Below are 25,872 nucleotides of genomic sequence, written 5' to 3'. Positions count from 1 at the left end.
TCTCGAAAAAAGGTTTACAGTGCTGACCTAGTGCTGCTGCCAGGTCTGTCGTCTATCTCATATAATAACTCAGAACTTCCAACAATCTGTCATTGTCTGGTTGATGACAGGAGAGAGCAGTCTCTAGCTCGAGCTTAAACTAGACTGACTGTCTTGGCTGCGAGTATGTCTTATCAGGGATGCGATCTGAAGGCCTTTGTTGCCGCCTTAGCTTTTTGCGTCGTGACAAGCCAGACGACTGGTAAGAAAGACTATTTTGAACTTTCCTCCTTCACTTTTTCGGTTGTAGGGCCAAAGCTATTCAATCAACTAGGCCTATCTATCCAATGCTACCTTTAAAACTTCTTACTTTATTTTCTTCTCAGTCTCACTTACGATATAATAGTGCATTATGATTATGGAATCTTCAGTGTTGTGCTTGTTTTATATTTTCCGGGGGGGGGGGGGGGGTGGCACTTCCATTGACGAGTGGATACCATGCGCGACCATGCGGTCTCGAAAAGCACCCTAAACAAGTATTTTCCATATTCTGAAAATGCACCCCTTAACAAGTATTGGAGTGTGAAACCCTACCCTTAACAATTATTGGAAATCAAACGATACTCTTGGCAAGTATAACTTCCCTGAATTGAACCCCTAAAGAGGTACAGCGATATTTCAATTGTTATATGTCACGGACGTCGGTTTTACCTTTACCTACATCATTGGGCTTAGTATGGCCCCACCTCCCACACCTCGCACAAATCAGACTCTCATCACGGAGTGCTGACTGTTGGGGCAAAAAGTATATCCTTTATAAAAAATTGATGTCTTTTTTTGTACCGGTCCTCGCAAATTTGACTCTAAACACGAAGCTTTCCTAGGGAAAATAGATACCCTTTTTTCATTATTTTAGTGTTCTTGACACCCTTATTAGTACGTTACGTACGTAACGTGCCCTATCTTGAAAAATACATCCCTTTTACGTATTTTCTTGGTCGCGCATGGTATCCACTCGTCAATGCAAGTGACCCCCGAGGATATTTTCTCTTTTTATTCAATTCAACTTTTGTTCGAGTGGAGTTCCCCTTTAACATTTACTTGAAGCACTAGGACCAGATGAGAATCAAAAGTTTGGCCTGTGTGCTGTTGTTGATTGTTTCTTAATGACGGGGCTCTTATTAAAAAAGAATATATGCGCCAATCACAATTATGTTATAATTTCACTATTTTAAAAATTTTAATTGGATAAAAGAAATGCTATATAAGTTGCCAATTTTATTGTTACTTTCCGTGGGAATTGATGATTTAATTACATAGATTTGGCTCAGCAGGCATTGGAAAATTATGTATTAGAGGGGGAAGAGCGAATTGAAATACGCTGTATTTTTGTCTCTTAATTTTACTATTATTGACTGTGTTTTATAAATTGCTAGTCTTGAAATGTGTCTTTTGAGATAACTATTAGTAATTTAGAGGATGAATTAGCCGATGATTTTATTTGTGTACAGAAACTGTTTTTTTATTGGGTGGTTACACTGTTTATTTACTTGATAACATAAATATTGCGATAAGAATGTATTGAATAGTGAATTAGTGTATTATTATTCGAGTGGGGCTATACAGAGTGAGTCAGAAAAAATGTCCCCCTTTTGTAAAGTTGAATTGTTTAAAATATGAATATCTAATTATTAGTTTCATGATATGTCTTGATAGAGGTATCCTCCCAGTACATTCAGGTACCTTTTTCATTTGATCCCCTGCACGCATGACTGAACAGCGGACAATCTTTAGAAGACTGTCATATCTCACTTGCGCCAAGTTACAGGGTGGGGAATAAAACACTCTTTTGAACAAAGACAGTCCGACAGACTGAAACACACACACACACACACGTACGCACACACAAACACACCCGCACACACACATGCACACGCACTGGCAGACCCACTCAAACATGCACACACAAGCACACGCACACACACACACACAGACACACAATTACTGCAAACGTCGGTGAATAAAAACACAAACAATTAAAAGGCTCAAGTGACTGCTGCCAAATCAGGCAAGCCCTTTTATAGGCAAGTGCAACAAAAGCACATACATCCATTGTAAATTTTCATTGTTAACGAACAAAAGACATAACCAGCATATTGGATTTATGTGCACTTGATGATGATGATGAAGATGAAGATGAAGATCAAGATGATGACAATGAGGATGATGATATGATGGTGGTAGTGAATGTGTTTTAAGGGGAAAGATTGTCGGGAATTGCCACTTAAACATTCAGCGAATTTGCTAAAAATCAATGCTTAATCAGAAAAGAGAAAATTATGAACCAGTTATTACCATGTGTGTGTGTGTGAGGGTGTGTGTGTGTGTGTGAGCATGCCAGTCTGTCTGTCTGACTGTCTTTGTCTAAAGCACTGTTTTATTTATCACCCAGTAACTTGGCGCAAGTGAGATCTGACAGTCTTCTAAAGATTGTCCGATGTTCAGTCATGCGTGAACGGGATCAAATGAAAATGGTACCTGAATGTACTTGGAGGATACCTCTATCAAGACATATCATGAAACTAATGATTAAATATTCATATTTCAAACAATTCAACTTTACAAAAGTGGGACATTTTTTCTGACTCACTCTGTATATTACAAGACTACACAGCTGCGAATATTGCATTATGGGTAATGAATCTGGCCCAGTCGCGAGATATAAGTAGGCCTATATAGTTCAGGACTTGAGGGTGGGTCTTACCTAATATTAGTGTACAGTAGCTAAACCTAAGTGTATTTTGCATCTGGTCCCTCTTTCTTCCGACATCCTGGATCAACCACCGATAGTGAACATGGTGAATGTCGTTCAAATATCGAGGCAGGTCACGCGATCTTAGTACTACTAAGTATTCTAAAGGCCCTTTCACATATTGATCCACGATCAGTTTACGACCGCCTGCAATAGTTTTTACTTGGTGTAGCATGATCGATCGCTTGATATCTTGCGAGCACTCGCAGTCGTTGTAGGCGATCGCACGACCCGAGACGGCCGTGACTTGTCACATCTGAACACGTTTAAATCCAAACGCGATCGATTCAATCGTATGAGATCGTACGACCAGTACTACCTGTCGCAGCGGTTTCATTCAATCGTACGAGTGATCGCATTTACTTGTCTTTTTCTCCACCTTTATATTTTTACATGGCCTGTTTCTTCCAGTCATCATTTGTCTCGCCCTTATTTCATCTTTCTCTCTTCTCTCTCTCTCTCTCTCTCTTACCTTTTTCCAGAAAGGGGGGAGGGGGCAAGGCCCGCTCGGGCCATCAGGGCCGATGGGATATATCAAATTCGTTCCAACCGGGATGTTCAACACCTACGCAAATTTTCATCATACTCTTCTCTCGTCAACACGCATCTCTTTTTCATAGCAGCCGATTGGAGACTTATTTATGTAATGTCCTCTTCTCCTTTCTCCCCCCTCTCATTATCTCATATACTTGTTAGATGTCCCCATATCTCGCCTTCTCCATTCTGTCTGCCATGTCTGTATAAATTAGAAAGTCCCCTTTTCCGAATTCTCTCAACAGTGAAGTGAATATTTTTTTTATAGATTATTTTACTTTCCAGCCGGTGAATGAAATATATGCTTTTTACATTTTATTAATGTCCCTTCTTCTTATATCCATTTTTCATCTGGGTTGATGCCTAACTTTGGGTCTTTTCAGATAAACCAGTTGGTCATTAATTCCCGAGTGTCGTTTAATACATTGGCCCATGCGTTTTAGACTTATTGTGACATTAACATGATTAATCAACAGGAACGCCCGCCTGCAAGCTTGACCCGACTGGAATCAACTACAGGGGGAATGTATCTCAGACCATATCCGGTCACACCTGCCAGCAATGGACTTCACAGTACCCCCATCAACATGGGAGGACTCCTTCTGAGTACCCCAACAGAGGACTTGGAGAGCACAACTACTGCAGGAACCCAGACCATTCCTTCACTGCTTGGTGCTATACTACTGATCCAGAAGTTCGCTGGGGATACTGTCCTTTCGGCGACCTTGATCCCGAGTGTGCCATCATTCCTTTAGCTGGAGGTATTCATAATGTTCATAACTGTTTTATCCCCCATTTAATTTATCAGTAAGCGTTTGAATTTAACCAAAACGAGCCCATTTCAAGTGGCATTTATTATCAATATTACTAAGGTATAGACTTCGTCACTGCTATTGTTCAAAAGCGTAAAGAAGTCTTTTCCTATTATTTGCTCTATTCAGTGTCATATTAACTAACTGAGTTCATATTTTTAAAAATGCACATGTGAATACTACCATGCGAGAAGCAAACTCAATTGACCTGAAAAGACTGTTTCAACCATGAATTGGTCAACTATTGGTATTAGGGCATGATTGACAAGAAGATTAATTCTTAGACCTGTGCTGAAGCCACATTGAAAGGCAATGTTGTGACTATATTCAATAGGCTCATCAGGTACCTAGACCACTCCATCTACCTGTTTGCCAGCCTCTTGTGATATTGACGAAGAACGAAGATGCTGTGCAAAAGAAGAAATTAGTACTTAAGAAAAGATGTTAGTGTCTTGTTAATGCAATTAGGAAAATGTTACAAATGCTTTTACAATCTTACCCTTGCCCTCGCATTAGCTGAATAACAACCAAAACCTTTAATACAAAGACAAATGAATGTATTAATTCCCCCTCTTTCTACGGTTTCATCAAACTAGGGGTGTTTGGCAAAGAGTTAAGCATGAGTCTAAGTTACACTTAGCCCTTTATGAAACATCCCCCAGGTATCCAAGAGTGTTACACCCTGTCAAACGCATCAGACTACAGAGGAAATGTATCTGTTTCAAGGAACGGAAAACCTTGCCAGAGATGGACCAGCCAAGCACCCCATGAGCACCGTTACATCCTTTCTGACTATCCCGACGATGGTCTAGGTGACCACAACTACTGTCGCAATCCAGATGGAAGTGGAGACTTTGCCTGGTGTTATACCAACACTTCGACACGCTGGGAATACTGCAACATTGGGGTTCAGCAAGAAAGTTGTGTCCCCGAAGCTGAAGCAACTACACCTACTACATCTACTGCTGGAGGTAGGCAATGATAACAGATGACCTGAACATGGAACATACATTACCCTTTCATAATTTATCTAATGAAATTCGTAAACAACTCTTCTTCATTTTCTTCAATAGCAATCAAAGATGGCCAGCTGAGGCTTGGTAATGGGAACTCGCCGAATCAAGGCAGGATATAAATTTTCATTTGTAGTATAGGTGGGGAACAATCCGATGAACTCGTAATTAGCAACATGAACAGAACAACAGTCATTTGCATGATGCTTGGTTTTGATAGGGCAGTGAGACATCAATCTTGATAATGTAATCTGTGACTGGCTAGAGGGGAGTTTTCCTAGACTGTATAATCATGGGTTCATCGGCGGCCATAATTGTTTCCCCTGTGAGGACTTAGGAGTTATCTGCCAATAAAGCAATTAGTCAACATCTCCACGGTATAATCATGTACAAACGTAAAAAAATACAAGCTTTTAGTCAGAAGACTCTTTGTATCGCAATCCGAAAAAAAACAATAGAAGAGAGCTAATATAGAAAACTATGTTTCAGAATAAGAAAAATGGCAGCAACCTCATACTGTCTGAAAACAGCCTCGTATGTCCTGTAGAGAATTCCTTATGTTAAAGCAAGAATGTTGTCACTTATGTCATTGCTCAAAATAGTGCTTTTCTCAAAATCCTCAAACTTTGAGTCACAAGGTTTTAAAAACTCACTGATGATGATGTTTCTATCTATTCTAATTGCAAAAGCTACCACACAAGCACCCACTACCACCGTTCTTCCACTGTGTATGCAAGACCCCTCTGCGGTCACATACAGAGGAAATGTATCACACACCGTATCTGGACGCGCCTGTCAGCAGTGGAGCCTCCAAGCGCCCCACGAGCACACAAGGACTCCAGAGGAATATCCTTCCAGTGGACTAGGAGACCACAACTACTGCAGAAATGTGGCCGGTTCCGCCTTCACGGCATGGTGCTACACCACTGATCCCGACAAGAGATGGGAATACTGCCCCATTGGCTCCTTGGATTCCACATGCATGGCTGATATAGCATTGAGTGAGTGTCACAATGTCCTTCTTACTCAAGACCCTGTAAGTATCATTATCCAAGCCTCATGATATATCAAAATATGTTTGTTCAGGATTCTATGGGGAATGGTGGAGAAGGGGAAGAGTTGTTGATAGCAGAAACATATTAACCTCGTATTAAAATTCTAATCACCGATTAGTCAATAGCATATCATGTGATATCGATGCTGTGAAGTTCCGTCATTCATTGCCTCGGGATTTTGACCGGCTATCACTTTGTCCTGTCAAACCCTCACGTAGACAGTCGTACATGTACAGCGAGCTGGTGTTATACTTCACAAACGACACATTTATGAAAAAAAAATCAATCTTGTCACATACCAAACAAACAAACAAAACATGCGTATATCCTAATTAAGTGCGTCTAACTGGTAAACATATGTTTGATTCTTAGAGTTGCGTTTGATACCATCCCCATTTACTTATCTCCTTTTATCATACCCTCAATATCAGGTCCAAGTGACTGTTACACTAACCCATATGCGACAGACTACCGAGGGACTATCAACACGACACGGAGTGGTTATACATGCCAGGCTTGGACCTCCCAGTACCCCCATGAGCACCGTAGGACACCTTCAGACTACCCGGATACTGGTATTGGGGAACATAACTACTGCCGCAACCCCGACGCCTCAGACATGGCTTGGTGCTACACCACAGATCCTGATATGCGATGGGAGTATTGCAATCTTGGAATCCCACAAGAGGTAAAACCCCACCCCTGCCCCCTTTTCTACATATATAACAGGTTTTCTCCGTTCTTGACTATGAATTGTATATTTAGAGAGTGGGGTCTAGTACAAGCGAAAGAATTTGAAAACACCTTGGGGGGGGGGGGTGGGCACTTCCAATGACGAGTGGGTACCATGCGCGACCATGGGGTCTCAAAAAGCACCCTAAACAAGTATTTTCCATAATTATTCTGAAAATGCACCCCTTAACAAGTATTGGCGTGTGAAACCCTACCCTTAACAAGTATTGGAAACAAAACGATACCCTTGGCAAGTAGCCCCTTTATTGAACCCCTAAACAAGTACAGCGATATGTCATGGACGTCGGTTTAACCTGCATCATTGGGTTTAGTACGGCCCACCTCCAACACCTCGCGCAGATCGGACTCTAAACACGCAATGTTGACTGTTGGGGCAAAAAGTACATCCTTTATAGAACATTTTGGTCTTTTTTATACCCTCGCAAATTCGACCCTAAACACATAGCTTTCCTAGCGAAATAGATACAATTTTTTCAATATTTCAGTGTTTTTGACACCCTTATCATGCTTATTACGTTACGTACGTAACATTTCCTATCTTGAAAAAGACATCCTTTTTATGTGTTTTTTTGGGGGGTCGCGCCTGGTATCCACTCGTCAATGTAAGTGCCCCCCCCGGGGGGGGGGGGGGACACTCTGTTCTCCAGAGGCAATGAAAAGGAGTTTCCTTATATTCGATGTAGGCTCGTCTCTATTAGCTAATATCAAACAAATTGCGGTTTAAATTGTGCATATTCCAAATTATGCAAATGGGTTTTATCCGTGGGAATTACTTAATTGCTATTCTTCTAACCCCCCAATGTTATCTATATGGTCTATGGGGGCAAAACTATATAGTGAAGGCTTTATTGCTAGCAGTCGGGATTCGGTGGTTTACCGTAGTGTAGCGTTTCCCGTTTTCCAGGATAGGGAAGAAAAAAATGATTCTGTAAGAACACGAAATATACAGAATTTCACCAAACATTCGATTTACGAAAAAAAAACATACATAGGAATTTATGAAAAATCACTCAAGCCTTTTGCTGCTCTCGACATATCCAGTATTAGAATAATGAGCAAAATTCTGGGGAACGTTTTATGAAAAGGGTTGTCGGACATTTTCTCCGACAAGCCTTGTTTTATCCGACATCATGATTTTTTTTTTTGGTCAGGGGAGCGTTTCATGAAATGACTTGTCGGACGTTTTATCCGACAAGTCCCATTTTATCCGACAGTTACCATAGTAACAGTACCTCTCAGCCAATCAACATCAGAGAAAGATGTCAGATCTGACAACTTGTCGGATGAAAATGTTGATGAAACACTCCCCTGATCTGACATGTTGTCGGATGAAAATGTCGATAAAACGCTCACCTGTTTTTGTCAATAGGAATGTGAATGGGTTCAAACACCAAGTCCCACACCCACCAACATGGAAGGTAGTGTTCGCCTGAGAGACGGTCCAAACCCTTGGACAGGTCGCGTTGAGATCTACATTGCAGGTGAATGGGGGACTATCTGCGATGATCTGTGGGGTCTTGCCGAAGCCAGCACTGTGTGCAGAATGCTGGGGTACGAAGAGGGCGCTGTTCGAGCCAGCCTGAGAGCAGAGTTTGGGCCTGGCCTGCCTTCGGCACCAATCTGGCTGGATAATGTTCAGTGTTACCTGAGCGAAGATAACGTCCTTGATTGTGATCATAATGAAATTGGAGTTCACAACTGTCGGCACCACGAGGATGCTGGGGTCGAGTGCAAGCCAAATCAAGGTCTGTGGGTATAGCTTATAGTAGTACAAACTATAGCTAATTATCATTTACATTAGGCTGATGATTGCCATTTATCATTCAAAATTCAGCACATTAGCATCGCATGAAGATGAAAATGGCCCATTTATTGATGAATTCAACATATTATAGCTGATCAATATGGGTCAGTGGATGAGTATCCTGAATTTGAACCACAAGGTTTGAGATTCAAATACAACTGAAGCACTTGTGTTGTTTGGCAAGGTTGTTCAGCAATTTAATTCTCTCGCATTTTCCTACTGTATTTTTTATTGCCCTATGTTTCACCACATGCTTACAGAAATGAAAATAATTAACTTAATTGATTTATTATTTAATTTCAAACAAGCACCAGAAACACCCGATTTGGGCAGAACCCAGTTCTGCTATAAACTAGAAGTGCCTCTTCTGCTTCTGTCATTTTTATTACGCCTGTCATTTTAACTGATCCATGTTTGCCTGTGTCATATTTTGTGTTACCTTTGTCATTTGAACCTGGCACCGAGAATAATTTGAAAAAAAAAATTGGGTATGCCATGTACAAAAATAATTGCGTGAATTCGTGATCGATTACCTGGCGTCGCTAATTTGGTCACAAAAGTTGCACGATAAATATGTATATATTAATGAAACGACGGGGGTCTTTATCAGTCTAAACATGATTATGTTTGAAATATTCAGTTTAAGTTACCTATTCTAATATATTTGCTTAATAGTTATGTTAGAATACAAATATGGAAAACGGGACTTATGGATCACTTCATTTACTTAAGTTTTATTGTTGCTCTGTATGTATTCTGATACACCAGAATCTGTGAATCAAACACCAGAACTACCAACAACAACAGCAACAACAAGCACTACAACTTCAAGCACTGAACAAACTCATCCCGTCAATATCCAGGGTAAGATTTCCTCGTGCTTCTTTGTTTATTGTTCTTTTACTTTCTTTTATTTCTTGTTTTCATGCAATTTGCACAACATCAACTTCTCTGTTCATGACTTGGTATATCCATGACAAAGTATTATTTTCTGCTTCGCCAACTGCTACATTGTTTAAAAATTGTGTTTTGTACAGTGCGTCCAATAAGAAAAAAGAACGAAACCGCATTCATAGTAATTCAGTATATTTTTTGCTTTTTTAATCTCAATACTGCTTTTTGAGGTGTACAATAACCATGATAACGAAAAGATATGCTTCTCTTGTTTTACATTTTGAAGCCCATCTCACCGTTCAAGTAATGCAAAAATGATTATGTTAAAACGACGAAAAATTTTGCTCCAAAATTTTTATTTGTAATGAGCAAATTATGATTTTGAGCGATATTTTTTTCTGGCTTTTACTGCTATCTATTCGGAAAATAAAGTTCATCACTTAAATATTCATCCTTTTCCTTTCATATGAGACCTTATGCGTGTGGTCGAGAAGAAGTTGCATTAAGACTTGTCTAATTTCTACCCATTCGGCGGATCGTAGAAAAAAAACATTTCGCTTTATCCAACAAAGCAGTAGACAATGGGCTAACAGGCTAACAGTGAATGCTGCACGGACCAGGAAATTAAAGACCTTTACTGTTTATTGTTGCCAATTTGCTATTTTTTTTAAATTATTGTTAATAGTGTGGGGTCACCTGGCCTGGAATTATTTATTACTAATTCATATGGAATAAGTTATGTCACTTGGTTGATGTGAGTTGCCTTGATCTGGACTTTGACGGAAATTCAATGTTACGATGGTGATAAGTTTCATAATTGGTATAATTCGTCGAACATTCAAGTTAGAATGAATAAAAACTTATCATTTAAAGCAACCACAAGATCACACGCACCGCGCATTCACCGTTTATTTAGCAAATTGTTGGAAAAACGAAATAGTTTTTGATCAAGGATCCGTCATAAAGGCAGATATTAAGCATGTTTTCATCCAATATTTTCGCGACCATACGTATTCATAATTTTGTTATGCCTCATATGAAACTCTGCTTTCCGAATTGATAGCAGTGAAATCCAGTAAAACTCACTCAACTCGTAAATTGGTCAAGCAAATGAAAATTTGGTAGTGCCACTGTCCATTGTTCGTTGTCAGTCATGCGTGCATTATCATGATTATGGTCTTTCAGAAGGGGCTTCAAATTATAAAACAGGCATACCTTTTCATTTATCTACATCTCATGAAGCAGATTTTGATCATGATGGCAATACATTGCACTTAATCACGGTTTTTTTTTACTGCGACGCATTGTATGCAAATTGATGTAGGCCCATTTTGACTTTATTTAAAGGACAAGTCCACCCCAACAAAAAGTTAATTAGAATAAAAAGAGAAAAATCCAACAAGCATAACACTGAAAATTTCATCAAAATCGGATGTAAAATAAGAAAGTTATGATATTTTAAAGTTTCGCTTAATTTCACAAAACAGTTCTATGCACATCCTGGTCAGTATGCAAATGAGGGGACTGATGACATCACTCACTCACTATTTCTTTTGTATTTCATTATATGAAATATGATTTATTCCCATTTTCTCCTCATTGTCCTTGAAACAAAGTTTCATTCCTCCCTGAACACGTGGAATTACCATTGCCTTAACACTTTATGGTTAAGTCAAGTTGGTCCTTATTGTCAAATCTGTAAAAATTGAAACATTCTATATTTCAAACAATAAAAAACAAAAGAAATAGTGAGTGAGGGACATCATCGACTCTCTCATTTGCATGTCATTGAGTTGTGCATATAACTGTTTTGTAAAAAATAAGCGAAACTTTAAAATGTCATAACTTCCTTATTTTACATCCGATTTTGATGAAATTTTCAGCATTATGCTAGTTTGATTTTTCTCTATTTATTAAAATCAACATTTTTCTGAGGGGAACTTGACCTTTAAACATAATAGATGACATATCGTATTTGTCTAGAAAAAGTAATCCTTTAAACGCGCATGGTATACCATGGACCTATTTTGCAATAGGTCCATGTGTATACTCGCCATTGGAGTATGATTCTAAAGGAGTTGAATGAATTAATTGATATGAAACTTAGAACCAGCTCGTGAAAGTGTTACTATTTTGCCATAGAAATAGAAAGAAATGCTGGGAAACTCGAAAATATACTGATAAATAAAGAAAAATACCAAAGAGCGTTGGGAAAAATCTGCATAAATACTTTTAAATTAGATATATGACCCTATCCTGCTACATTCAGGCCTGGTGGTTAGATCTTTGTTATCGAGTAATTTGGCTATATCCCGTTTTCTGATTTGGTTAAAATGAATTAAATTCCCTACTTTTAAAATTGATCTCATATTAAACTATCTTTGACTCAAGGAGGTACCTTCACTCTTCAAGACGGAGACCATATGCACATCTCTTCGCCAAACTACCCTGCCTCCTATCCATCTCGCACCGGAGTAGAGTGGATCGTCAGCATACCTGAAAACTGCTCTTTGATTCTTAACGTCACCAGCTTTTTCACTGAGGGCTCATATGACACGCTTAAAATAGGCTGTGCATCGGAAGCGAACAACCCGGCTACTACCCTTGCAACATTTTCAGGTTCCCTACAGCCATTCATCCGAACTTATGCACCAAGCAGATTCATGAAGATCCGATTCAGTAGTGATAGTTCTGTGCAGTACAGTGGTTTTGAGGCGGAATTAAGTATTTCTTGCGAAACAGGTACCGTTTCCGATGTTGTACTTTTGTGATCTATAGTGAACAAACACAAATGGAATACAAAGATGCAAATATCACTGATTTATTTGTCTCAAACGGAACTTTGATAAGTTATTTAATTTCATTTCCTTTTTAGTAACGTGAAATAATTAAAGATTGTGAAGAGAGACTTGTTTATTGATCACTTCCTTTAATTAAAATACAAGTTTTAATGAATATCTATTGTATCTTTATGCATTTTAGAAATAGCAGAAGCCGTGACGCAATTCTCCGAAGTACCAACAACATCAAAAACATCAACAACCACCACAGCAATTTCAAGCATTGAGCATACACTCATCAGTCAGGGTAATTATCATTTATTATGGTTACCTCTATAGCGACTGACTGGAATACTCCCCAGGGAGTGGAGGATGTGCACACATTGTGTGCGGGAATGACTGATTGAATCCGAGGACCGGGGTAATAATATATCTGTAAAGCGCTTAGACACGTCGTTTCGATGTATTAAGCGCTATACAGTGCGTATCAAAAAAAAGTTTACACTTTGAAAAAATCCTGTAAAATTATACATTTGTAAAATCCTGTAGATTTTTCCACATTTTAACATTGGTACAGATCGATTTAAGCATATGAAGATATAACTATCGAAAACTATTTCCGCTTGAGTGAGCACCACTTACTTTTGAAAAGTTAGTGAAAAATGATTTGCGCAGAACTTTGAAATAGTTATGCGAATAAAAGTAGACCTTAATCATGAAGAACACGTGGAATTTAGCTAGTAAAATTGATTTGAAGATATCTTTTACCTTTTTTAACTTGTTTCCTTGCCCAAAACACTTTGAAGAGTGCATTGCGCCCCACCCCACTCCCCCACAATCCGAGGCCATCAAGACGATATTTGCTTTACACTGAGCTGTGATTTACATGAAATGGCTTAGGCTTGATTTTCATTTAGTTAATCATTGTTTAAGCTTGGGAAAAGTGTAGAGAAACAAGTATTATATAAAAAATGAAATGTAAACCCACTTTAAATGATAAAAACTTAGTGAAAAAATGCTGGAGATGTCTGATGTAAACTTTTGTTCAGATGCAGTTATGTCCTTAGATCCAGCTGGCACAAAAAGGGTAAAGGTTGTGCTTACTAAGTGTTGAAATCTCAATTTTGGTGGCAAAATTGTTACAAAATGCTTGAATGTATCCGTTTTATCTAAATTGATTAAAAGTGCAAGGGAAATGTATGAAAAATGTTTCGCAGGGTAAGTTTGATTTCGCCCGTTCCCCTTGACACAGCGTGGAAACGAGCATTTCTGCGCAAACAGATTTCTGCGAGCTTTACAAAAATGGACAGTGCTCACTCAAGTGTAACATTCTGTCAAAACTTTTACTTTCATTTGATAGATGAGACCCAAACCCAAGATTAAATGTGAAAAAATTACCCACATATTGTATATTTTTTAATCCCCAGGGCTTTTTCAAAGTGTAAACTTTTTTTTGATACGCACTGTATAAAAGCGGATTATTATTATAGCTTTTTCCTCATTTCGTAATTTTTATGAAGTGCACACTGCACCTAATCCCAGTTTCCTAATCCTAACATGCAAACTGCATAATGATCTTACTCCATTTTGTTTTGCTTTTTGTAAAAAGGTCTATGCCTTATAGTTATTTATTTAGAACGAAGTTATATTTTCAATAGCTGCTTTCTGGTAAGGTTTAAGTAAAATATTTCATATTTACCTGATTACTTCAATACTTCAGTCGTTTTAATCTCACAGGAGGTACTTTCACTCTTGAAGACGGAGACCATATGCACATCTCTTCGCCAAACTACCCTGCCTCCTATCCATCTCGCACCAATATAGAATGGATCGTTAGCATACCTGAAAACTGCTCTTTGATTCTTAACGTCACCAGCTTTTTCACTGAGGGCTCATATGACACGCTTAAAATAGGCTGTGCATCGGAAGCGAACAACCCGGCTACTACCCTTGCAACATTTTCAGGTTCCCTACAGCCATTCATCCGAACTTATGCACCATGCAGATTCATGAAGATCCGATTCAGTAGTGATAGTTCTGTGCAGTACAGTGGTTTTGAGGCAGAATTAAGAGCTTCCTATGGGGCAGGTACTGGTTCTATGTTGTATTATTTTGAATTACTTGTATATCATAAACATATTCGAACACATATTGAATACAACGATGCAAATCTCACTTATTTTTTTCTTAAATTATGTTTAGCAGGCTCTGAGAGATAGAGTATTTAATTTCATATTTTTGAAGAGAGACTTATTTATTTGATCGCTTCTTTTATTAAAAATGACAAGTTTTTATTAATGATTATTGCATCTTTATGCATTTTGATATAGAAGAAGCCGTGACGCAAATCACCGAAGTACCAACAACAACAAAAGCAGCAGCAACAACCACCACCACAGCAATTTCAAACACAGAACATCCAGTTAACAGTCAAGGTAGTTTTCATTGGGTTTCCTTCAAATCTTTCACTTCATTCCATACTTTTTATTCAATGCACGCTGCACCAAGGCTTTAAAATATCTTTGTAATATGATTTTTGGTTGTATTTTAATGAAAGAAAAATCAATATTAGATGGATAGTACTATTTCATCCTTTTATTTGATTACTTCAAAGAGGTTAAATTGTTAAGCGAAATTCTTACGAAAACAAAAACAGCATTCATATGAAAGACTATAGGCCTGCGGAATATTACACTAGGCATATCACAACGACGGAAAGGTAACCATGGTAACGGGCTAATTTTCCAAGGATCAACGAGTTGTTATGGGGTTCCGAGGGACTGGTCACTTGTCCTGCTAAGGATGATGGTGCTCTGTCTTCATTGACCAATCTTTGGGCTGTCGGGGCGCCAAAACCCATACATTGGATCTGTAATTTCCTCTTCGCCCCCATTTTGCATTCTGAAACGATGCGCTCTTGTCCATTCCTCCCATGTGGGTATATAAAAACAGATATAAGTTTCATAAAGAATTTTCATTTTAAGAACAATATCTTATCAGTTAATCCGCACGATTTAAAGTAAGCAAGCCTAAGTAGAACCATGTCTACAACAAAGTTTTCACATTAATACTTAGAAATATTTATCCTAAACCTGTCATTAAACATTTGAAAATGGGACAAAAGGATGCTAAATCAAAGCGCATTTTCACATTTAAAAATGAATTTAAAGGGGCATAACCATGGAGCGATAGTAACTTCATTGTATACAACCAGGTGTAAGTGAAAAGTGCGATGCCTTATAGATATTACTTTAGAACAAGTTTATTTGCCAATAGCTGTTTTTCTGGTTAGGTTAAAGTGAAATCTTGTACTATTTCCACACGTAATAGTTGATCACTTCAATAATTCTATCGTTTTTGATCTCACAGGAGGTAATTTCACTCTTCAAGACGGAGACCATATGCACATCTCTTCGCCAAACTACCCTGCCTCCTATCCATCTCACACCGTAGTAGAATGGATCTTCAGCATACCTGAAAACTGCTCTTTGATTCTTAACGTAACCAGCTTTTCCACCGAGAGCAATTTTGACAAGCTTGAAATAGGCTGTGCATCAGAAGCGAACAACCCGGCTACTACCCTTGCAACATTTTCAGGTTCCCTACAGCCATTCATCCGAACTTATGCACCATGCAGATTCATGAAGATCCGATTCAGTAGTGATAGTTCTCTGCAGTACCGTGGATTTGAGGCGAAATTAAGGGATTCTTGTGGGACAGGTACCGTTTCTGATGTTGTTTCATTGTGATCTACAGTAAACAAAAACCAATTGAATACAAAGATGCAAATACCACTGATTTATTTGTCTCAAACAGACTTTAGCTTATTTATACGATTTCATCTCTTTTTTAAACCTGAATAATTAGAGATTATGAAGAGAGACTTGTTTATTGACCTCTTCCTTTATTCAAATGACACGTTTTGATAAATATTTATATATTTGTGCATTTTGATAAAGCAGAAACCGTGACGCAAATCCACGAAATACGAACAGCAACAACGTCAACAACCACCACAGCAATTTCAAGCAATGAGCATCCGCTCAACAGTCAGGGTAATTATCATTTATTACGTTTACCTCCATATCTTTTTCATTTCATAATTTTTATGCAGTGCACACTGCACCAAATCCTAATATGCAAACTACATGACGTTCTTACCCCATTTTGTTTTGCTTTTTGTAAATAGGTCTATGCCTTATAGTTATTAAGAACCAAATTATATATTTCTGGTAAGGTTAAGTAAAATCTGTTTTCATATTTAGCTGATTACTTCAATATTTCAGTCGTTTTAATCTCACAGGAGGTAACTTCACTCTTGAAGATAGAAGCCATATGCACATCTCTTCGCCAAACTACCCTGCCTCCTATCCATCTCACACCGAAGTAGAATGGAACGTCAGCATACCTGAGAACTGCTCTTTGATTCTGAACGTCACCAACTTTTTCACTGAGGGCAATTATGACGAGCTTGAAATAGGCTGTGCATCCGAAGCGGATAGCCCGGCTAACATGGCTAGTACACTTGCAACATTTTCAGGTTCCCTACAGCCATTCGTCCGAACTTATGCACCATGCAGATTCATGAAGATCCGATTCAGTAGTGATTTGTCTGCGCAGTACCGTGGATTTGAGGCAGAAATAAGGGCTTCTTGCGAAACAGGTACCGGTTCTGATGTCGTATTGTTGATGTGTCGTGTCGAGTCGTGTCGAGGTTTTTACCTGACTGCTAAGAAAGCACGAATGCCTGTGATATTGTTGTGATCTACAGTACACAAACACAAGTTGAATACAAAGGTGCAAATATCACTTATTCATTTCGTCTCAAACATAACTTTGATAAGTTATTAAATTTCATCTTTTTTTTATTAACGTGAAATAATGCAATATTGCGAAGAGAGTCGGACTTGTTTATTGATCACTTCCTTTATTCAAATGTCAAGTTTTAATAAAAAAATTATATATTTGTGTATTTTGATAAAACAGAAGCCGTGTCGCCAATCCACGAAGAACCAACAACAACATCAACAACGGCAACAAGCACCACATCAGTCAACAGCCAGGGTATTGGGTTTCCATCATCTTTCACTTCAATTCATACTTTTTTATGCAATGTACACTGCAACAAATGTATTTTAATACACTTTTTGTTTTGATTTTGATGAAAACAAATATTTGGTGAATACTGCAATTTCTTCATTTTATTTAACTGATTGAGAGACTATTGCTAAACATCTTTTTTACGAAAACAAAATCAGTAGCATTGATATGTAAAACTCTGTTAACGATGTCTAAAATTGGAGCCATAAGGAAAAGATTCAAACGCATGGCCGTATTATACAAAATGATTTCAAAGGGGTAGGGCTATACCATGGGACTTGTAACTTCATGGTATAACCGTGTGTAAGAGACTGTATAAGTGACAAGTGAAACGTGCAGCAAGTTTACAGGGACTTTCTACATCCATATGGTGACGCTCATTGAGAAACACCATATATCGCCTGACATAATTAAGTCTGGAATAGTCGGGTATGCAGGTATGTGTATACACAAGACCGACAACATTTCCTGAGCAATATTTTATCACGGGGGGGGGGGGGGGGCTGTGTACCTATCAAGACAGAGACCATGCCCCGAGAGAATTCACCCAGAAAAAAACTCGAAAATGAAAACTATCCTCTCAATATACAATATACATATACTTTGATATTTTAAAATCCTTAAATGACTACAAGTAGAAACTAAGCTAAAAATGCCAAAATGTTTACATTTTCCATAGAGAACGAAGTTGTAGTGAATAGTGGACTCATCTAATCCTCACATCATGCACTCTAATATTAAATCAGTAAAAAATGACTAGTTAATACGGTCAGCTGAGTGCAACTGTTATTCTTGTCATAATTTACTATTTTCTAGTCGTATTTTCCTAGAGAAATTTTCCTAGAGAGACAGAGAAATGTGACAATCAGTGATTGCCATATCAGTTGCACCCAGCTGACTACTGGTCTATTCAATTTGACTGATTCGTTTTTAGAGTGTGTGGTATCTACGTAATATCCTCCCTTCAGTTTTGATTGTGTATTTTCTCTTTCAATGTTTACTGACAGATGTGACTACTCCACTTCCGTGGGCTGTAGGTGGGAACGTGGACTCTACAGGTATGATCATTTTGTTGATTTTATTGGGTATTAGAGATAAATGCTCATCCTAAGATTAAGCAAATTACATATTGATCGGAAACCAAATCTATAGAATCAGATTGTCTGCCGTGAAAATAGTAATAATAATATTAATGATGATAATAATAATAATGATGAAATCAACGATAATAGTAATAACAATAATGATAATAATCAATATACGTATAGCGCTTATAAAAAACATGTCTCTAAGAAAAAGAAGAGGAAGAGAGAAGGAATTTCTGCTCAAAATTAAGTAATGCATGTATAGTTTACATTGGACGGTAAACAGTTGAGACAGTTTTTTAGATCATCTGAAAAGTCTTCATGATTTCCAGTAAAATTTTACTCTTTAGATGAAATGATACTATATTTTTTGACATACTCTACATGCTCTACAGCAGATCAACCGAGCCTTCCAAATGTGTGATCCCGAGCCAATTTGTTGTCCGGGTAATTTAGAGATACCTCATTTGAGTTACACATGACTGAACAACAAGGGCTTAAGTATCTGACACATGTTAGCTACTTAGCTTGTACAGTAGACCTGATTTAAGTATTAATACTTTGTCTTGACACAACTGGAATTGGTATTTTGATGAGGGTGCAATATTATCGTTCCAATTTTAAACCATTATCAGCCTTTTAATTCGCGACTATTTAAAAAACATCGTTTCATCCTTTCTCATTTCCATTCATCAGTTGATCTTAAACTCCACAATCGTGTGTTGCCGATTGGCATTTCAAAAAAAAAGACGGCTTCTGGGGAAGCATAATCACTGCAACAGTTCTAAACAGGTTGAATGCGTTGCGGGTTGATCGAAATCGCAACATCCATGTTAACAACATCGTACGCTTTTCATATTACAAAGGCCCAAGTTTGGTATTGAGTGAAAAATAAGTTAACATTGTATGCGTGTGCGTGCTTTTTTTTCTCAAGATGTACATGTATTAAAATTTCACATAGAAACACTCATATCAATATGTGACATGGGTGGGAGCATCATTCTAATGCACTGGCATCTACATGTGACTGACAGAGTTGTCTGTTTTAAAGGAGGTACTTGTTTCCTTTCGTCAAAGGCAAAGGTGGACAGCAAAGTGCGTTCCGACAACATTAAACCCCATTCATCTTGATCGAACATTTCTTAACCATCAACACAGGTGGGTCGATCACTCTCGGGGAAGGAGAAGATTATTACATTGGAACTCCTAACTATCCAAGCAACTATCCAGGAGATACGAGCGTCTTATGGCAGGTAAACACCCCTGATGTTTGCTCCATTAACATCACATTCCTTGCCTTCAACACGGAGCCCTTGTACGACTATCTGGTGCTTGGCTCGCAGGAAGTGAAACCTAAGAACTTGGTGCAGCGTTGGACCGGAGGGGAGGTTCCCGTTTCGTTCCATGTGAATTCTAACAAGGCATGGCTGCTCTTCGTGTCTGATGCTGACATTGAAGAGCAGGGATTCGTGGCCAAGTTGCAGACTGTGTGTTCAAACGTACCAGGTGAATATACGGGGGGGGGGGGGGGGAGGTGGTGGCTGGGTGAACTTCAGCCCCCCTCTTTTTTTCAAAACGGTGTACAAAAACGTAGAAATTACCATCTGATTGTGATATTTTGCATGGACAGCCACACCCCCTCTACTTTCAACACCGTTCCGCGACCCCTGTAATATATGAATGTCTGAGCTCTTGCTGTAAATTCAAGAAGGCGTACCTATTGTTCAGGGAGAATAAACTATCCCCCCTTTCAATGGCATGAAGTCATGTAATACTCCAAAACCATTCCTGAAAAGACACATCTTTTTTTGTTGTATAGTTCATGAAAGTTTCGTGACACTCCCAAATTCTTGACTTAATTGAGCAGTTCATGAAATAATGTAAAATCAAATGAAAATTAGGATAGGAGGGGAGGGGGGGGGGGGGGTCAGAAGTAAAAAAAAAAAAGGTTGATCATTTTATGGAAATGCCCTATTTAAGAAATTGTTAAAAGGGGGATGTGCAAGGCTGGTCTACATCTCATATAGTACCACATGAACTAATCTTTTTGGACTCACTGTTATCAATTTGGTCTTATTACACTCTAAAAAAGGTTTACCCAATATTGGGTAAAATGGGAACATGCATGTTTAGTCGGGTAAAAAGATACCAAATATTTTGTAAATTTAACGCAATGTTGCGTTGAAATACCCCAATAATTATGGGGTTAAAAAATACCCAGCAAACATGGATGTTCCCTTTCTACCCAATATTTGGGTTTTTTTTTTTTAGTGTACTATGCGGTATACAAATTAATTGCGGTGTTTAATACCCATAGTGTAATTTCATATTATTCTAATGCCCAGATACGCAGATGGTCCAATTTCCACTTCGTCTATTTATCACTTTACACTTTATCAAATGAAAACCTGGTTCATAAGTAGTTCAAGATTCAATAGATATTGATTGGTGCGAGATAAAGTGCATATTAGACGAATTTGGCATAGTCTAACTGAATTTAGACGGAATTGTAATGTTCTAAATGGCATTTACATGTATACCAAATGTTAAGTAGACGAACTAGAATAAGACCAAGTTCAAGGGTTCAATGAAATGTAGATGGTGTGGTATAGACCAAATCACAATTTACCAAGCCCCAGTGATTTGTAGTGTGGATTGGCCGTAGGTAGATAATATATAAAAGTTACATAACAGGGAATGTTAATGCAATCTGCAAGAAACCAATACAACAATGTAAAATATTGAGTGATTTTTTTGCAGGATTTTTTGCATTTAGTGAATAGGCAAAATGAATTTACAATACATGAACGTAATCATACTGCAACATAATAAAGTACATAGCCATGTGACAATGAAAGAATATTGTAATCATAATAGATCTTGAACATAAATACAATCTCAAGCCAGAACATGTGTTTCTCTGGGTCTTTTTAGAAAACTTGTATAGGACAAAATACTGATTGAACTTCGGGGAAGGTTAAAAACATATTGTAAATGGTAAATGGTGATTTTATTTTTACCTGATTGCTAAGGAAGCATGAATGCTTGTAAGCAAGCAACCAGATGACTGACTGCTTAAGGTCCTGTCCGAGGGATCTGGTAAGGAGGATAAATGCCTTACCAAAGAGCAATAGAGCACCAAGTAGGAATCGAACCCCGGTCATCGGAATCCGAAACCCCCTCTCAACCGACTGAGCAATAATCAAGAACATTTCATTAAAACAAAAAGACGATTTGATAATAATAAAAAAAAAAAACAAGTTATGTAATGTTGAAGCAATTTTTATCTTTTTCCCAATTCTATTCAGCCTACTTGGAGGATGTGCGCTTGGCCGGTGGCTTTGGACCACACGAAGGGAGGGTCGAAGTCCTTCACAATGGCCAATGGGGAACTGTCTGCGAAGACCTCTGGGAGCAGACGAATGCTGACGTAGTTTGTAGGATGCTGGGCTACGAAGGGGCCGACGCGCAGTACTCGACCCGTGACATGTGGTGGATTTCCGGAGGCTCAGGACCTATCCTGATGGACAATGTGATCTGCCAAGGCAATGAGACCAGTCTCGATGAATGTAGCCATCTTGGATTTGGAGTGCACAACTGTGACCACTCCAAAGATGTTCATGTGAACTGCAGAACAGATGGTGGGTGTCGCTAGTATTCAATTTCTATTTTGATTTCCATTTCAGCTTCAATTCACAAGGAAAATACAACATATGCATTGCAAAAGACATAACAATAGCTCAATACAAGCTAATAGATTACAACATTGTCCAGAATAAAAATGGCTTGTGGGTCGTATAGGATCACATGAAAAGGGATGAACATTTTGAGCAATATCAATAGGATGATTGACAGGGACTAAGATCCAATACATGCATCTATCAACTCCAATAACATTAGATTCCTTAGCCGTCTTTCATATGTCCGTCCCGTTTTCCCTTTTCGCGATAAATAAAGACCCGTTTGACATACCTCAAACTCCTAAATTGGTCAAAGAAATGTGTCTCATGTACAAGTGGTTTTGCCTTAACAATATTTTGTAATCTAAGGCCTGCTCTACACAATGCACTCACGAGTGTACCCTCACAGTGGTTATGCGAAGAAACCCTTGATAAGTTATCTATGCTGATATAACTTAATGAGCTATTCTGTGAAATATATTCGCCGCCGCCCCCATGTTAAATGATACTTCCCGATATGATTGTCTCTGCGTACTAATTCACATGGAAAGTTGTACAACTCTTTATTATCATTTTAAGTGCTGGAGTGAAATTGACGACCCCCCAAAAAAGAAACAGAAAAAAGGGGTTTCATTGCAGAAGGGAGGTGCTTTCGGCCCCGAGAAATTTGACAAGCAAAAGGGGAGGGGGTGGTTTCAATCCAAAATGGAAGGTGGTTTCGATCGGTCCAGAGAAATGTGCCAAGCAACCCCCCCAAAAAAAAAAAAAACGCCAATGGGTTTTCTTTCAAAATATCGTTCATTTTCACTACATTTCTGCCATTTATCATACGTACCAGATTTCCAGGGGGTGCAGCCTATGGAAAATAACACACATAGCACCCCCAATGAGAATTTTGGAGGTGCTTCAGCACCCCTGTTTCCCATGGCCATGTCAGACGTACAAATATAATTTTTTTATGGCTTATATGATTATTTTATGAAAGAGAATATATTTATATAATGTGATAATGAATACCCCCAAAATAGTTTCAATGATAATCAACAGTAAATCTACCAACCTTCACCAACACGAAAATAGTGAATGGATGAAGACATTCATTTGGCTTTACCACGTTCCAGTCATTCATGTTGACGTAGACATGTTGACATAGCTGAGTCTTTTTGAAAAGTTTCAGGAAACAGTCCTCCTACACTTTATTTTGTGTTTAGCTCATCTTTATTTTGTGTTTAGCTCATCCATCCAGCGAGGATCCATCCATGATCCGCCTCGTCAACGGCAGCCGACCAAACGAGGGCCGGGTTGAAGTATTCGACGGCAAAAGCTGGAGTACGGTCTGTGACGACTACTGGGGGATAGACGATGCACACGTGGCCTGTCGGATGCTGGGGTACGAACGGGCCGAGGTGGCTTACGGAGAGGCCAAGTTCGGCCAGGGAACCGGTAGCATTTTTCTAGATGATCTCTTTTGCGTCGGGACAGAGACCAGCCTACTTGCGTGCGATCGCGGCCATGGTTCCGATTGTTCACATGCAGAAGATGCAGGTGTGCGGTGCTACGTAACAGCATAAACTTGAGACATCTTTGATTATAGCCAAAGGGCGGAAATGCAAGGTCATCTCGTCCAAAATACATGTTTTATTTCGATTTTGAATGATGTATTTCTTTCCATCATAAAAGACCAAAAATAGGGGGACATTTGATATTGTGTCCCCCTGTCCCCCCCCCCCCTGGGATTTCCGCCCATGTTATAGCCATATTACCTCATGGCAAATGAGTAGGCCTAAAAATCATATCGAATGACATATAGGAATAGTGGTTTGCGTTTAAGTGGTGGTTTAAGGAGCTATGCCTGTCATTAAATCTCGTCTGAAGCTTTGGTAAAGGGATCAGTCAAATGTGAATTGAAATAGAACAAAGGTAAAGCGATCGCTACATTTCTTTATCCATTAGAATTAGAATATGTCACTTTTTACCCCTGAGATTTTAAATTTGGCATCTCGCGCCATCTCTCGGTAACTGTTTTTTTTTCATTAAAAATATCAATTTGAACACATGCTTAGGTTGTTGGATATGAGTGGGCTGCAGCCAGAGATTATATCAGAGATTACATGAATGTGTAATTTTTATGCAATTCGTTTCATAACCTGTAAACATGTGGATATTTTTGGTAAATAAACAAATCACATCATATATCCTGAAATTTTCAGTCCATTCAATGCTCTCTACACAGGACAAAAGTGCGCAGATTGTTTTTTGTTTTTGAACGGGCACCCGATGAACGTAACCATCCGATGTAAAATCGGTAAATTTAACTGATAAAACGTATTTTTATTTTATTTTCTCAAGATCAGACCTGTTTTAGGGCAACCCCATTCATAATATCAAGGAATGCATCGGAGTTGTGGCATGTATTTTGGGGATTTGAAGGCTGCCACGTCTTGTATTGTCTCGAGAGAGTAAATGCTGTAAAAATATTGGGTAAAATTTTAACCAGCACGAGGGTTTGTATGTGTCCAACCAAATTGGGGCAATATTTTATCAAATGCGGGAAGCATATTGCCCAGTAAGGTAAAAAAACAGCAGCAATTACTTTAGAAAAGGCAACATTTCCATCTCACTGGATGAATAAAAATGCCAAATATTGATTGGACATAATTTATAAATACTCTCATGGATCATTTTTACCCAATATTTTTTTAGAGTGTATGCAGACCATATTGTTAAAAACCCTGATTTTACAGGAAAAAAAAGATTTTGCAGAAAACAAGAACAGAATCATTCTGTAAATTCATAAAACAGGAGTTTTTGTACAATTTAGCAGAATAGGTCTGTTTAAATAGGGGAAAATGGTGTTTTATTTAAGGAGATTTGTAAGGTTCCATACGCCAAATACCAATTTCCTGTAATGGTACATATATAATGTAAGATTACGTAAGATTACGCATATTGTCCAGTAAGGTTAAAAAAAAACCCAGCAGCAATTACTTTAGAAAAGGCAAAATTTCCATCTCACTGGATGAATAAAAATGCCAAATATTGATTGGATATATAATTACTCTCATGGAGCAATTTTACCCAATATTTTTTTAGAGTGTATGCAGACCACATTGTTAAAAAACCCTGATTTTACAGGAAAAAAAAGATTTTGCAGAAAACAAGAACAGAATCATTCTGTAAATTCATAAAACAGGAGTTTTTGTACAATTTAACAAAATAGGTCAAATGGTGTTTTATTTTGGGAGATTTGTAAGGTTCCATACGCCAAATACCAATTTCCTGTAATTTTACATGAAATAATGTAAGATTACGCAATCTGGTAAGATGACAGGTGTTCTCGAGACTCTGCTGCAGGAACTGCTTTTATTTTAATGATAAATTTTCTAACAGTGAACTACAACTATACTATAACTATAATAACTGTACTTTGTAAACTTTGATCACGTATTTCAGGGTTGCTAGCACTCACTTTGTAACTTATTGGGCTTTTTAGTTATTTTTTGTTCTTCATTGCAACCAGATAATTTATTTTGATTTGGTACATTCCACATTAAACATAAACAGGACGGTT

At 38.3% G+C, this 25,872-nt stretch overlaps 1 protein-coding gene across 4 annotated transcripts; it reads left to right on the top strand.

Annotated features, from left to right (window-relative positions):
• The first annotated feature begins 88 nt into the window (after window positions 1-88).
• LOC129258682 (deleted in malignant brain tumors 1 protein-like) lies at window positions 89-25,872 on the top strand. Of its 4 annotated transcripts, none has more exons than XM_064098774.1 (19): window positions 89-241; window positions 3,802-4,086; window positions 4,800-5,108; window positions 5,840-6,151; window positions 6,637-6,893; window positions 8,328-8,703; window positions 9,531-9,626; window positions 12,048-12,398; window positions 12,639-12,743; window positions 14,174-14,524; window positions 14,767-14,871; window positions 15,806-16,156; window positions 16,399-16,491; window positions 16,740-17,099; window positions 17,423-17,500; window positions 18,544-18,594; window positions 19,780-20,127; window positions 21,930-22,262; window positions 23,535-25,872. In XM_064098774.1, the coding sequence occupies exons 1-19, from the start codon at window positions 166-168 to the stop codon at window positions 23,870-23,872; spliced, it is 4,575 nt and encodes a 1,524-aa protein (XP_063954844.1). In that variant the 5' UTR covers window positions 89-165; the 3' UTR covers window positions 23,873-25,872. The 4 variants fall into 4 exon arrangements, with proteins under 4 accessions (XP_063954844.1, XP_063954846.1, XP_063954845.1 ...); XM_064098776.1 differs by having other exon boundaries at window positions 14,770-14,871; window positions 23,535-25,866; XM_064098775.1 differs by having other exon boundaries at window positions 14,770-14,871; window positions 16,396-16,491; window positions 23,535-25,866.

Source organism: Lytechinus pictus, chromosome 4 (genome assembly GCF_037042905.1).
Source record: "Lytechinus pictus isolate F3 Inbred chromosome 4, Lp3.0, whole genome shotgun sequence".
In the NCBI taxonomy this organism is placed as follows: Eukaryota; Metazoa; Echinodermata; class Echinoidea; order Temnopleuroida; family Toxopneustidae; genus Lytechinus; species Lytechinus pictus.
This window is presented reverse-complemented; position numbering and strand designations above follow the sequence as displayed.

Coding starts and splice junctions, on each gene's coding strand:
- LOC129258682 (XM_064098772.1), top strand. CDS start 166: ATGTCTTATCAGGGATGCGATCTGAAGGCCTTTGTTGCCGCCTTAGCT. Junction 12,744..14,173: donor GCATACACTCATCAGTCAGG/GTAATTATCATT, acceptor TTAATCTCACAG/GAGGTACTTTCACTCTTGAA. Junction 16,157..16,395: donor AAGGGATTCTTGTGGGACAG/GTACCGTTTCTG, acceptor ATTTTGATAAAG/CAGAAACCGTGACGCAAATC.